Source organism: Octopus sinensis, linkage group LG11 (genome assembly GCF_006345805.1).
Source record: "Octopus sinensis linkage group LG11, ASM634580v1, whole genome shotgun sequence".
Classification (NCBI taxonomy): Eukaryota; Metazoa; Mollusca; class Cephalopoda; order Octopoda; family Octopodidae; genus Octopus; species Octopus sinensis.
The window spans coordinates 18,948,343-18,964,517 of NC_043007.1; the positions used below are offsets into that span (position 1 = coordinate 18,948,343).

The 16,175-nt window shown below is 37.1% G+C and overlaps 1 protein-coding gene across 1 annotated transcript in view; it reads right to left on the minus strand.

Annotated features, from left to right (window-relative positions):
* Positions 1-6,196: 6,196 nt before the first annotated feature.
* The window catches only part of LOC115217332 (echinoderm microtubule-associated protein-like 6), a 66,423-nt gene continuing 56,444 nt past the window's right edge, over positions 6,197-16,175 (minus strand). The window contains exons 32-37 of the mRNA XM_029786991.2: positions 15,907-16,076; positions 15,602-15,764; positions 14,928-15,031; positions 13,332-13,485; positions 10,133-10,233; positions 6,197-6,426 (exon numbers count right to left, since the gene is read on the minus strand). Of these exons, the coding sequence (XP_029642851.1) occupies positions 6,402-6,426; positions 10,133-10,233; positions 13,332-13,485; positions 14,928-15,031; positions 15,602-15,764; positions 15,907-16,076 (717 nt within the window). The 3' untranslated portion in view covers positions 6,197-6,401. The remainder of the gene's footprint in view (positions 6,427-10,132; positions 10,234-13,331; positions 13,486-14,927; positions 15,032-15,601; positions 15,765-15,906; positions 16,077-16,175) is intronic.

A 16,175-nucleotide genomic window follows, 5' to 3' on the forward strand; every position in this document is an offset into this window, starting at 1 on the left:
TCATCTATTTCGATAAAATAAAGTACCATTGAAGTACTTAGATCAATTCAATATTCCTATAGCGCATTCTCGATGTGAAGGAAATTATTACAGACATCGACCTCATGTGAAGATGTAACTCTTTAGCAACGTTTTCTGTGATCAGAAGTGTCGAGCACTTATGACCATACAGACTTTATTCAAGCATGGTATATTTATGATTAAAATATCCTATATGTCCTTCCGTTTTTAAGACGGGTAGACAGCGCTGTGAAGGAGATTAGTTGTTATCTCTTGTCTGGAAATGCGGCACGTAATTAACTTAATTTTGATGCCAATACAGATAAATTACAACAAGCAGAATTCAAGACAAGATATTATATAAACGCTTATTGAATAAGACGAAAAAGTTTCAATTAGTTAGACATTGGCTTGTGTTCCGAGTCTTAAATAATAAGTAGTTAATCCTCTTATCTTTGCGAGACAAGTTAATGTTTGTTATATTTATTGATTTGTTCTTCCAATAATTTAGAGATAAACGTCTTCAGATATAACCATCGGTTCTGTTTCACAAAATCCGGTGAGAAATACAATAATGGGTGCACTAGTTTTGGTAAACTTGCTGGTACAGATACGAATGACATTTTCAAGAAACGAGAGATAAAGTAATTTATTTATTTATTTATCTACGTTTATGATTATCTTTCTTTTACTTGTTTCAGCCATTGGATCAGCCCAGCATTTGCACTTCTGAAATGTCTATGTCTACCCAGTTTCCCTTAAGAGGATTAGTCTGATCCAAGACAATGATTAAAAAAAAAATATTATTTTACTGGTTCACTTAGCAACACAGGAGTATCGAACACGGGACCCCATGATTATGACGCCTACTTTTTAACCACTAAGTTGCATCTTCATTCAGGAGATTAGATTACAATACAGGCACAACCATAAGAAAATAGTACATGCATACATACATATGCGTACGTGTGTGTGTATAAATACACACATACACGTACATGTGCGCACGCACGCCGGTCCGTAGGTGTATTACTGATTTTAGCAGCTGAGTGGACTGGGGCAGTGTGAAATGAAGTGTTTTGCTCAAGAACAAAATGCATCACCCGGTCCAGGAATCGAAATCACAATCTTACGTTCACGAGTCCAACACTCTGACCACTAATCCCCCGCACCACCACACGAGCACACATGTACGTACACCAAACACACACGCACACATATACGTATATATATGTGTACATATATATATATATATATATTATATATATATATATATATATATTATATATATATATATATATACACATATATATATACACATACATACACACACACGTATATACGTACAGACATGCATATCACACATAAACAGACAGACAGACAGACAGACAGATAGATAGATAGACAGATAGATAGATAGATAGATAGATAGATAGATAGATAGATAGATAGATAGATTGATTGATTGACAGACGGATGAACAGACCGACAGATAGGCAGTCAGACAGACGAATGGATATACGGATGGACAGATTGACAGACAGACAGATAGATAGATGAAAAGACAGACAGATAGATAGATAGATAGATAGATAGATAGATAGATAGATAGATAGATAGATAGATAGATAGATAGACAGATAGATAGATAGATAGATAGACAGACAGACAGACATTGCTACAAACACATGCAACACCACAGTAGCAGACTCGTTCCCCTCCCCCCACTCAACATGCCTGTAATACATTCCAGTAATACAGCTGTCCTCCTCACACTCCAACATTCCTGTTCTGATCATCAACATGAGAAAACGTTCTCTCTTTGCTCTAATCACACCAATTAAATAATTAATTTTCTTAATTTGTCACTTCCTTTGAAGTCCACCATCACAAGCTCTCTGCCGCCCCACCCCCACCCCACTAACTGTCTGGCAATATTCTTGGTGTTAAGCAGAATGCCATGGGAGTATTTAATTTATGGTTGTTTACATTCCGAGTTCAAATTCCTCCAGGGTCACTTTGCCATTCATTTTTCTCAGCAGCATATTGAAAGTGGGGTGGCAATGGGAACGGTTCACCCCGAGCTATGCTTTTACAGAAGTGACTCTTTTAGATATGGTATATTAACTTGCAAAGACTGTATTGGCCCAGTGGTGAGGCTGGTAAATTCAAAGGTTGCCATGGGCAACATCATGGTTGTTTACATTCCGAGTTCAAATTCCTCCTGGGTCACTTTGCCATTCATCTTTCTCAGTAGCATATTGAAAGTGGGGTGGCAATGGGAACAGTTCACCCCGAGCTATGCATTTACAGAATTGTCTCTTTTAGATATGTTATATTAACTTGTAAAGACTGTATTGGCCCAGTGGTGAGGCTGGTAAATTCAAAGGCTGCCATAGGCAGCACCCACTCTAATTACATCACCGATCTTTCTGGGGGTCATTAAAATAAAAAATACCAGTTATGTAGTTGGGTAATTACAATCAAGCATACCATTTTACATAATCTGTGACTTTGGGCCTTTATTAGAATTCAATATATATCAATTTATTGGCACAGACCTAGCTGTGTGGTATGAATTCTGCTTCCCAACCACATGGTTCTAGGTTCAGTCCCACTGCATGACACCTTGAGCATATGCTTTCTACTATGGCCTTGGGCTGACCAAAAACCTTGAGAGAGGGTGTGATAGATGGAAACTGAAAGAAGCCCATCCTATATCTATCTATGTGTGTGTGTCTGTGTGCCTGTGTTTGTTCCTCCACCACTGCTTGACAACTGGTGCTGGTGTATTTATGGTCCCATGACTTAGCAGTTCAGCTAAAAGGATCGATAGAATAAGTAGCACTCTTTAAAAAAATAAGTCCTGGGGTCAATTCATTCAACTAAAAAGAAAATTCTTCAAGGCAGTGCCCCAGCATTCCTCTTGCTACTGTTAATAGAATTATGTTGCAATTCAATAGCCAAGGAAAAGAATCAACAGATTCTCATCCTGGCTGACCTGGGCCCTCGGAAAGAAAGCCTTCCTGTTTGAAGAGAATTGTGGAAAACGAACCCTGTTTGAAGGCTTCTGACATTGCAAAACAACAAGTTAGTCCAAGAACGTGTGTTACATATCTGCATAAGCTTGGGTATTATGGATGAGCAGCTAGAAGAAAATCTCTCCTTCAACCAATTAATATCAAATAAAAGATGTTGAAGATTAAAGGTGTCTATTTACTTCAGATCGGTAACCACTACACACATTTTTTTCTCCCCTTGTTTCTTTCTGTGTTCCTTTCTGTAGAAGAGCATAGGCTCAAAATGTAAAAGACTTTTTCAGTTCCTGAGCATTATACTAATACATCTGTTTGTTTTGTACACCACCTGTTTTCGTCTTTTGTTTTTTCGTGAACTCTCCCTATATATATATACATATATATATATATATATTATATATATATATATATATATATATATATATATATATAAAACATGCTTCTTTTAATTTGTGAAGCAAATTTCTTACCCCCCCCCACCAGCTGTGCCCATTCCATATTTTTTAAAGAAAAATAAAGAAACAGACAATTTCATTTTATTTTTTAAAATTTATTTCTAAATTTTAATTAATTTATTAATTAATTTAATTATTCATTTATTTTGTAAATCTTGATTTTATTTTCGTTGTTTTCTGTTCTAAAAAAGAAGAAACAAAAACAAAATTCTGCTGAAAGACGACGAATCTAGAACCCTCCATGTGCTACAGGGACATGGAGAAGAGGTTTATACTTTGCATAGCATTGGAAAGAAACTGAAGAGGATGGGGGGATGGTGGGAGGTGGGGAGGTGGAGGTAAATAATATAATATAATATATATATATGTGTGTGTGGGTGTGAAACAATGAAAGAAGAATCTTGAAGAATAAGAGAAAGCAGCAAAACAAGAAGGAAAGGAAGAAGGAAAGAAATGAAAGGAAATGAAAGAAAGGAAGGAAGAGAGAAACAGGGAAAAAGAAAGAAAGAAAAGAAGAAAGAGATGAAGAAATGAGGAGAAAAGAAGATAGGAAGAAAGAAGTGAGGAAAGACATAAGAACGGGAATGATAAAAATTAAAGCAAGAACTGAAGGAAAGAAGAAATGAAGGAAGAAAAGAAGAAAGAAATGAGGGGAAGGAGGAAGGAAGGAAGAAAGAAAAAGATGAGGGGAGGAAGACAGAAAGAAAGAAAGAAAGTAAGAAAGAAAAAAGGAGGGGAGGAAAGAAGACAGAAAGAAGAAAAAGAAATTTGGGGAAGAAAGAAAGAAAGAAAGAAAGATAAAAAGAAAGAAAGTAAGAAAGAAAGAAATGAGGGGAGGAAGGAAGACAGAAAGAAGAAAAAGAAATTTGGGGAAGAAAGAAAGAAAGAAAGAAAGAAAGAAAGAAAAGAAAGAAAGAAAGAAAGAAAGAAAGAAAGGAGGGGAAGAAGGAAGACAGAAAGAAGAAAAAGAAATTTGGGGAAGAAAGAAAGATAGAAAGAAAAAAGTAAAGAAAGATAAAGAAAGAAGAGAAGAGAAGGGAAGAAAGAGATGAGTGGAGGAAGGAAAGATAAGGAAGAAAAGAAAAGACCTTTTGTTTGGCACAATTTTTTGTTCTTTTTCGTTGATTCCATCATTAACGATGTTCTTATTGTTGTTGAAGTTAATTTTAATGAATGTCTTTTTGTTGTTGTTGTTGTTGTTAATATTTTTGTTGTTGTTGTTGTTGTGGCATTATAATAATATTGCTGTTGGCAAAGGCTGAGCAATGCTGTTGTTGCTGTTGTTGTTGTTGGTATTATTGTTAGGGCAGTTGGCATTGTTTAGGTTGTTGTTGTTGTTGTTGTTATTGTTGTTGACTGTGTTCTGTTTTATCTCTCTTTCTCTCTCTCTCTCTTTCTCCTTCTCCCTCTGTCTGTCTGTCTGTCTGTCTTATTACTTTGTTTTGAAACATGAAAGAATTTCAATTAAAACTGACCCTCACCACACACACACACACACACACACACACACACACACACACACATACATACACACACACACATGTTGTCATTGTCTTACATACACACAAACAAATTTACAAGGGCTTAAAAACACACACACACACACATACATAATCACAAACAAATCTACTAAAAATTATATACACACAATCACACAAATATACATGAAGATATATATATATATATATATATATATATATATATATATATATATACGCATGCTCTTATTAAAAAAGCAGTAAATGACACACCACATACACACAAACATATTCGCATACATGCATTTACACATATATATGTACACATACACACACTCATATTTATACACATACACACACATTTATAGACATACAACAAAACAATGTGTGCAGACGAATACACATACGTATGAAGTTGGCCCACCTGAAACAGATCAACATACACAAACACACACAACATACATACATTCATACACACATACACATACATACATATATACATAAATACACACACATACATACACATACACATTCATACATACACATACAAATAAACGTACATACGTTTATACACACACATACACATACATATATACATACATACTCACACATACATAGATACACATACACATTCATACACACACATGCACATACATACATACACACATACATACATACACACATACATACATACATACATACATGCATGCATACATACATACATACATACATACATACATATGGTTAGATAAATAGATAGACACACTTATACATAGACAATCTCTGCTCCTCTCTGCTCCAACCACACCTCTCCACCCATACCCACCACCAATCAAAACAGAATTTGGCAAAGGTTATTGTATCGGTGAAAACGGTTTTATGTTGCCATGTAGCAAAACAAATGTAGGAAAGCGGATGTAGGTATATGTGTCAGTGTAGGTGTGTGTATGTGTTAGTGTATGAGAGAGAGGGGAAGTTTGAGTATATGCATGTGTGTCTGTAAGTTTATGTGTATGTATGTATGTGTGCTTGTGTGCACATGCGTGTGTGTGTGTGTGTATCAGGGTATGAAAGAGAGAAAAGGAGAGTTTAAGCGAGTATATGTTTGTGTGTGTGTATGTCTGTGTGTGTGAGTGCATACGAGTGTGTGTATGAATGCGTATGTGTGCATGTTTGTGTGTGTGTGTATGTCTGTGTGTGTGAGTGCATATGTGTGTGTATGAATGTGTATGTGTGCATGTTTGTGTATGTGTGTGTATGTTTGTGTGCGTGAGTTCATATGTGTGTGTATATGAATATGTGCGTATGTGTGCATGTCTTTGTATGTGTGTGTGTGTGTGTGTATCTGTGTGTGTGAGTGAAAACTGTAGCTAATTGAAGAATTTAAGAATTCAGGGCTCAGAAGACTCAATGGGTGTTGCCGGCTCAGTTTATTTGCACTTCCATATAAAAACACTGAAAAACAAGAAAAAAATAGAATAAAATTAAATTAAATTAAATTAAAAATATTGATATAAGAATTAATCTTAAATTTTAACACAAGGCCACCAACAGGTGGAGGGGAGGGGCAAATCGATCACAGCAACCTTAGTTTTTCTCAGGGACTTTATTTTATTCACCCCTGAGAAGCAACAAGGCAAAATGTTTTGTCTCATTTGCTAATTATTCTGCTAGCTTGCCGCTTTAAAATTATATACTCTTTACTCATTTACTCTTTTACTTGTTTCAGTCATTTGACTGCGGCCATGCTGGAGCACCGCCTTTAGTCGAGCAGATCGACCCCGGGGACTTATTCTCTGTAAGCCGAGTACTTATTCTATCGGTCTCTTTTGCCGAACCGCTAAGTGACGGGGACGTAAACACACCAGCATCGGTTGTCAAGCAATGCTAGGGGGACAAACACAGACACACAAACACACACACATACACATACATATATACGACAGGCTTCTTTCAGTTTCCGTCTACCAAATCCACTCACAAGGCATTGGTCGGCCCGGGGCTATAGCAGAAGACACTTGCCCAAGATGCCATGCAGTGGGACTGAACCCGGAACCATGTGGCTGGTTAGCAAGCTACTTACCACACAACCACTCCTGCGCCTATGATGATAATAATAACAATAATAGATGCAGTACCAGACAGTGGCTCTCATGGCTTCTGATCTTAACTGATTGGAAGTGTTATCATGTACATTGTTTTGTCTTGGTATAAAAGATGGGCTACAGCAAATATTCTGCTCAATACCACAGATTTGCTTGTCACTTGTTTGACCTTAACCAGTTGAGCATGTCCCTTAGTGGCTGACGATATGTGCATCTCTGATCACGAGCAGAAGTATTTGGGGAGCATCATAGCCATGTGTTGAGAGGGATTCTTTGGGGTTTGAATAATTCATATCTGGAAACATGGGTGTTTCATTCAACATCCTTAAACAACCCTTTTTCAAGGACCTTGTGAGAGCTATGGGCTACATCTCTTCTTTGGACCTCTGTGCGGTCAGTTACTCTCTGCTAACTCCCCATAAATATATATATATATATATATATATATATATCATCATCATCCTTTAACGTCCACTTTCCCTGCTAGCATGGGTTGGACGATTTCACTGAGGACTGGCGAACCAGATGGCTGCACCAGGCTCCAATATATATATATATATATATGTATATATTATGTGAAATAGAAAGATGAATAATCTTGTAGTAGATTAATCAAAAGTTTAACCGATACCTTAGTAGCAAAAATCACAGCAGTAAACAGCACGGTTGGAGGTACAACCATCTGGCGTTGCAACCGTGCGTTGGTGCGGATAATTGAAATTAAAACATTATTGGTGAATTGAAGAAATGGAGCTGAACGCAGATTGAACAGAAATCGTTTTATTTCATTCTACACGTGTTTCGAAAGGCACAAATTACCAAAATCCGATTGAATAAGAGCCCATGGCGAGTTTCGCCATGGGCTCTTAGGAGCATAGTTCGATTTGCTTTTGCTCCGCCTCTGTTCTGTTTTTTGTTTTCCAGCGGATTTCCTTTTTTTCTTCCTGAAGAGAAAGACACAATATGGTCCCATTTTCAATCGGATTTTGGTAATTTGTGCCTTTCGAAACACGTGTAGAATGAAATAAACGATTTCTGTTCAATCTGCGTTCAGCTCCATTTCTTCAATTCACCAATAATGTTTTATATATGTATATATATATATAATAATATTAGGGAATATTATTCCAAACTTACAGGGAAAAATTCAGTTTAGTAATACTAAATCAAATTTCACAATATATAATATATGTATATAAATTTTTTTTAAATCTCCTTTTATCAATTCAACAATGAAATAACAATGATATAATTAAATCATACCATATAGATAGAAATTAATGTAAAAATACGTGTACTCCTTTTACCAATTATATACTTTTTATTTATTAATTTGTACATTACTTAATTATTGGTACATGTTTTTATCATAGATTTAATTTCTTTCTATATGGTATAATTATATCATTGTTGAATTGATAAAAGGTGGTTCTTCTCTAATTTATATATTTATATATATATATATATATATATATTTAAATAATGAGGGAGATAAATTGAATATTAATTTAATTAATATCAATTTAAAACCAGTAGCCTAGCATATAAAAATCTGAAAAATCAGAGAAAATTCCAATACATATGTATATTTAGGGCTAAAAACCACTGTGCGGACAGCCATATGCTAGAAGTACATCACATACGATCTAACTACAAAGAAAGAATGTTCTCCAGAGAAAATTCAGCGATATCCTAAAGAACAGTCTTGGAGAACATTCTTTCTTTGTAGTTAGATCGTATGTGATCTACTTCTAGCATATGGCTGTCCACATAGTGGTTTTTAGCTCTAAATATACACAGACACACACACACACATATATATATATCATCATCATCATCATCATCATCATCAATATATATATATATATATGGGCAAAGGACTGTACAAGAAAAAGGGGTTTATACATATTTGAGAGTATGTATGTATGTATGTTTATATAGATGTGCATATATATATATATATATATAGGGCCTAATCCAGCCCTGCTGGGAAGTTAACCCTGTGACAGACTAGCCCCCATCCATCCAGTGGGGCAATGCTGTAATCGCAGTCAATTAAATTCTATAAAAACTGGGTTAAGCTCTGGTATTACGAATCCTAGAGCTCCCAAATGACTCAAGTAAGTAACTTATGAACTACAAAGTCAAGCCTGGGATTTGTTACACAAGAGCAAAACTTAGCTACAACCAAGGAGAATCAACATTATGATGGCCTGTTTCCCTTATCAGTTTGTTCTCATTCACAAAGGTGTTAACCTAAAACAAATTTTTACATTAAAAGTACGAATAAGTTTTTGGTTGGTTACAGCCATTGGTCTGTAACTACGATAAAGCCACTGCCAATCGTGTGTTTGAGTATGAATAATAGATTGCGTTGGGAGATGTGTTGGTGAAACGTAGTGTGTAATTAATTATTGATTTCACCCAAAGTCTGTCATCTCATCACTAATTCAATTCACCGGTGTTGTGAAATGTTCATAAAACTCTAGGTTCAAATCAGAGAGCATATGATGTGTGTGTATGTATATAAACAAACGTGGAAGGAATGGTTGGGTCTACTTGTATGTATGTATGTATGTGTGTATGTCAGCATTCATATATATAATATATTTGTGTGTGTATATGTATATATTTATGTATATAGATATTTATGTGTGTGTGTGTGTGTGTGTGTGTGTATCTGTATATATATATGTATACATATAATTACCCATATAGACATTTATGTTTGTATATATATATATGTTTGTATGTATATATGTATGCATATATATGTATATTTGTATGTATGTATGTATATAAGTCAGCATTCATATATATAATGTATTTGTGTGTGTATGTGTGTATATGCATATATTTATGTATAGAGATATTTATGTGTATGTGTGTGTGTGTGTGTATATATATATATATATATATACACACACACATATATATATATGCATGTATGTATGTATACATGCACAGATGCACACACACACACACACACACAGGAGGAATAGATGAAGTGGCAAGGCCCCATGATGTCACCAGTGCACTGTGCGGTCATTACTTACCTACAATCATCTCCTCCAGTACTGATGAGGTAACGTCCCGTGGGAGTGAAGTGGACATTGGTCACATGCGCTGAGTGTCCGATATATTTCTGGAATGGTGCCTGAAATACAGACAGCAATTGGAAGATTAGCATATATCACCATCAGCATCATTATCATGATTGCTATCATCGTTATCATCATCATCATCATCATCATCATCAACACATCATTATCATCGCAATTACCATTATCATGATGAGAATCATTAAAGTCATCATCATCATCATCATCATCATCCTCATCTCTGCTAAAATCACCATCATTATCACTATCACTATCACCACCATCATCATCATCATCATCATCATCATCATCATCATCATCCTTACCACCATCACCACCACCACCACCACCATCATCATCATCATCACCATCACCACCACCATCATCATCATCATCATCATCCTTACCACCATCACCACCACCACCACCACCATCATCATCCCTATCATCATCATCATCATCATCATCTTCATCATCATCATCATCATCATCGTCGTCGTTGTCGTCGTCGTCGTCATCATCATCATCATCATCATCATCATAATCATCATCAACATCATCAACACCACCACCACAACCACTAACATCATCATCATCATCATCATCATCATCCCGTCTCTGTCTCCATCCTAGAATGCTAGATGTGTTGCATGTTATAAGAAGTGAAACAGGGAGCCAATGCAGGAGTTGTTGTTTGACCCCAGGTCAGCCCTGATTCAGCAGACCTATGATCAAAAGCATTCCTGTTGTGACCATCCTGTTTTATTGTTTGTCTTTCCCCTTTTCAAGTGAGGAGGGAGCATACAAGACTAAATCATTTCATGAGGCCTTTTTTCTTTTAAACACTGCAGGAAGTGATTTGACGGAGATTTGGCTACTATATCTAGCAGATCAAGCAACCACAAGAGGTTTGGTGAGATCATTATATAAGTACAGAAAATATTTTTACATTAAAAGTGTTTTATGAAAAAATTTGAGTGAAAAAGTAATTTTGAATCTTTATTTTCATCTCTTTATCTTGTTTCAGTCATTCACACACACACACACAAAGACGATGGGCTTCTTTCAGTTTCCGTCAATCAAATCCTTTCACAAGGTTTTAGTCAGGCCCAAGGTTATAGTAGCAGACACTTAGCCAAGATGCCACACAATGAGACTGAACCCTGAACTATCATCCCCATCATCATCATTGTTTAACGTCTGCTTTCCATGCTGGCATGGGTTGGATGGTTTGACTGAGGACTGGCAAGCCAAGCGGCTGCACCAAGCTCCAATCTGATCTGGCAAGGTTTCTACAGCTGGATACCCTTGCTAATGCCAACCACTCCATGGGTGTAGTGGGTATTTTTACTTTCCACTGGCATGGGAGCCAGTCAGGCGGCACTGGCATTGACCATACTCAAATGGAGCTTTTTATGTGCCACCAGCATGGGTGCCAGTCAGGCAGCACTGGCATCGGCCATGACTACAATTTCATTTGGCTCAACAGGTTTTCTCAAGCACAGCATACTGCCTGATGATTGAAGGGTGCTTTTAAAGGGGCCAGTGATGCAACACCAACATCAGCCACAGCTATGATCTCACTTGGCTTGCCAGGCCTTCTCAAGCACAGCATATCTCCAAAGGTCTCGGTCACTTGTCATTGCCTCCGTGAGACCCAAAGTTCAAAGGTCATGCTTCACCTCATCCCAGGACTCCCTAAGTCTATCTTTTCCACAGGTTCCCTCCTCTGTTAGAGTGTGACTCTTCTTCACACAGCTGTCCTCATCCATACACATCACATGACCATACCAGTGCAGTCGTCTCTCTTGCACACCACATCTGATGCTTCTTATGTCTAACATTTCTCTCAGGGCACTCACACTCTGTCGTGCATGCACACTGACATTACCCATCCAGCGGAGCATACTGGCTTCATTTCTTTCAAGCCTACCCATGTCTTCAGAAGTCACAGCCCATGTTTCACTGCCGTGCAGCATTGCCATTCTCACACATGCATTATACAGTCTACCTTTCACTCTGAGCGACAGGCCCTTTGTTACCAGCAGAGGTAGGAGCTCTTTGACCTTTGCCCAGGCTATTCTAACAGCTACACTTTCAGAACATCCACCCCTGCTCCTGACTTGGTCACCTAGGTAACAAAAGCTATCAGCTACTTCTAGTTTTTCCCCCTGGCATGTGGTGGAATCTGTTTTCTATACATATTCAATGTTTATTGCCCCTGTGCATCTGCCACTAATATAAACTATCTTCCCAGTTTACCTACCTTTGATACTGCTGCACCTCTTATGTGTCCATAGCTTACACCAAGTACTATGTGGTTGGGAAGCAAGATTTTTGCCACACAGCCAGATCTTTAACTCATATGTTAAAAAGTAAAACTTGCGCTATTCAAAAACCGTTAGATTCACTTCAACATTTAAATTTAATTTGCCAAAATATTTTCGTCGCTTTGACACCGCGACCTGTTCACTGACAAATGGTGAAGTGAATCTAACGGTTTCTGTGTGTTTTTAAATGGCTTATAAACACCTTCTACGCTGCAATTGTTTTTGCTTTCACAGGCATATGGCATAGTGGTTAAGAGTATGGGTTACTAACCCTAAGATTTTGAGTTCCATTCCAAGCCATGACCTGAATAATAATAATAATAATACTGAAACAGCTGTAAAGCATGGAGTAAATCTGATACCACTGACTCCATTCCTAAGGAGATGGTGTCATAGCTGAGAGGACTGCTCATAAGTGTATATGGTGTAGTGGTTAAGAGTGTGGGCTACTAACCCCAAGATTCCGAGTTCGATTCCAAGCAGTGACCTGAATAATATTACTACTACTACTACTAATAATAATAGCATTGAAAAATACGTTAGGAATGAGACCCCAGGTTCGAAATTTCCCCAAGACACCTGAAGAAGGCTGGAGGGTATATCAGCCGAAATGTTGTGTTAACAACAAACAAGATGAGGACAAATATCCGTCAAATGTAAATAATGTAAATAATGTGTTATTGCTTTATTCAAATATATATAAAATCAGAACATTTTCAACTCTTTCTTCTAATTGTTCCTATGTATACACAAGTGTATGTGTATACGTACGTGCGTAGATAAACAAGATCTTGTGATTCTCAAAAACCATAAATATTACTCACATATTTCTGTTCGCATGGAAATTCAAAGAGCTTCACATATCCAAAATCATCCCCAGTTGCTAAGGTTTTATTTGAACTTGAAAGGTGACAACAATTCACATCCCCTCGTTCGGAATTTTCTGGCCAAATTCCTAATACTTCTTTGCCAAGAATACTAAAAAGAGCAAAATAGGAATTTTTTTTTTCGCTTATTTAACACAGAAATATAATTTTTGTTGTATCTTGGGAGGGTCATTAAGCCAATAATAAACACACACACACACTGATTCTGTTTCACTTCTTTATTTGTTAATTGGTTAACAATTTAACCATTTTACAAATTTATTATTTGATTAACCATTCAGTCAATCAATCAGTCAAATTTAACCAAAAACAGACCTGAAGCACATATGGAAATGAGAGAGACATGTCATTGATGAGTTCAAGATGGCAGTGAAAAGACTTTAACGAACCTAACTGAATGATTTTTTTTAACTAAACAATCAATCAATCAACCAAACTGATTACTTAATTGGTTAAATAGTTTTCTAATTCCCTAATAATAACAAAAGAAGTGAAACATAACCAGTGCATGTGTTTATTATTGGCATAATGACCAGCCTAATATACAACTAAATATGTTTCAACACACAAATTCATATCAAGAATCTTTCAAACTAAACACAAAACCCAAATTAAATTTAAAACAAAGCAAACCCCCAGAAAATATGTAAATATAGAACAGATACCCAGGGGGAAACTTGTATAAAACATTGTCTCTTTAATGGCACATTTTTAATTAACTCTTTGAACTCGTACAAGCTTCACCAATGTACTTAAGATACAACAACGATTTTTGAAGCTTTTTTGTAGATCTCTTGATCTCAGTTTAGGTGGGGGTGATTCAAGTTTTGTTGTTGCCTCAAGGGTTATGTTACTAATTGAAACACACACTAATTAAATACCATTTTAAAGTGATTCTTAAATAATTAATACGTAAATTGATTAATTGGTTTATGCAAATCCATTTTTCACAGCCTAAGATGTTAGTTAGTTAGTTAATTTTTTGGCTCAAAAAGCAAAAAGCAAGGCCATGTAGGGGGACATGGAGTTATGTACAGGGTGGTGTTCATGTAAAGAGTTCAGGCCACTTGAGGTCAAGGGAGACTTTGAACAAAGCGGTCGTCAGCATCTTCACCATCTCGTCTGGCAGCTTGTTCCACGGATCCGCAACCCGGACGGAGAAAGCCCCTCTCCTTCGATTGAGATGAAATCGTCGCAGATAGAGCTTTTCGGAGTGACCCCGCAGCCGATGCTCTGGAGCAGGAGTGAAGAACAGCTCTTTCGAGAGGTTACACTTTCCACTTATTATGTTGTGAGCGAGAATGAGATCACCACGGCGATGTGTCTTCATGCACTTCCTCCGTGTTATCAATCACTTCTTGTGAGTTGCTATTTCTAGCTGATCAAATGACTGCACAGAGACCTCCCTCATCGGTTCATTGTTTTTATAGCATATTCATTTGTTACCAATTTGTTATTTGTATTGTAGAACTGTAAATTATGTTCTGTGTCATAATTTATACACTTTGTCAATATTGTGAGGTGTGTACTTGCCTTGTCCAGGAGCTCCATACAATGGAATCAGTAATAGAAGGGTTCTCAACCAGCTTGCCACCAGGTACTGTATATATCTTCTCCACATACGCTTCAGTGCCAACCTGTATAAAAAGACACACAGACACACACTTACATACATAGGGGATTGTTCTGAAAAACCAACATCAACACAAGGATAGTAACATCATCATCATCGTCGTTTAACGTCCGCTTTCCATGCTGGCATGGGTTGGATGGTTTGACTGAGAACTGGCTAGCCAGAAGGCTGTACCAGGGTCCAATCTGATCTGGCAAAGTTTCTACAGCTGGATGCCCTTCCTAACGCCAACCACTCCAGGAGTGTAGTGGATGCTTTTTACATGCCACCGGCATGAGGGCTAGTCAGGCGGTACTGGCATCAACCACACTTGAATGGTGCTTTTTATGTGCCACCAGCACATATATATATACAACAGGCTTCTTTCAGTTTCAATTCCACTCACAAGGTTTTGGTCAGCCTGAAGCTATAGTTGAAGACACTTGGTCAATGTGCCATGCAGTGGGACTGAACCTGGAACCATGTGCTTTGGAAGCAAGCTTCTTACCACTCCTGGATGTAAAATACTAAAAAATACAAACAAAACTGCCAAAACGAAGAAAACGGGAGCAGTGCCCAAGAGATTTGTCCTTACCTTAATATAATTACTATCAGCAGAAAAATCCATCTTCAAAATGGCACTAGGGACCCCTTTACAGAGCCCACTTCTACTAAGGTTCCTTCCTTGGGTCAGGTCATAGAAGTCTACGAATTTGTCCTCAGTGCCCACAGCTAAGAACTTGCCATCAGGGCTGAACCTGCAAAACAAGGAAAAGAAACATGTGATAGCATTGTTGGGGACGAAATTTAAGAGAAAATACAAAAATTTACTCATCCAAAAACAAACAAAATGAATTAAAGAAAACAAACAAAAGACAAAAACAATAATACTCCACTGACCTGAGGTCATTGACAGAAGCTGACCGGTCCCTTTTCTTTCCCCAGAAATTCATATCCTCACTGTTCAACAAGATAAACTCTCCATTCTTCAGACCAACTGCAATCAAGTCACCAGCAGGACTATACGCCACAGCACGGACAGGACCAACATGTAGCTTAGCCTTCAAGTCCTAAATGAAATGGTTACAAGAATGAGCATATAATAATAATAATAATAATAATAATGAAATTATTGTATACAGTGCTCAGGTGCACCACAACTTGTCACA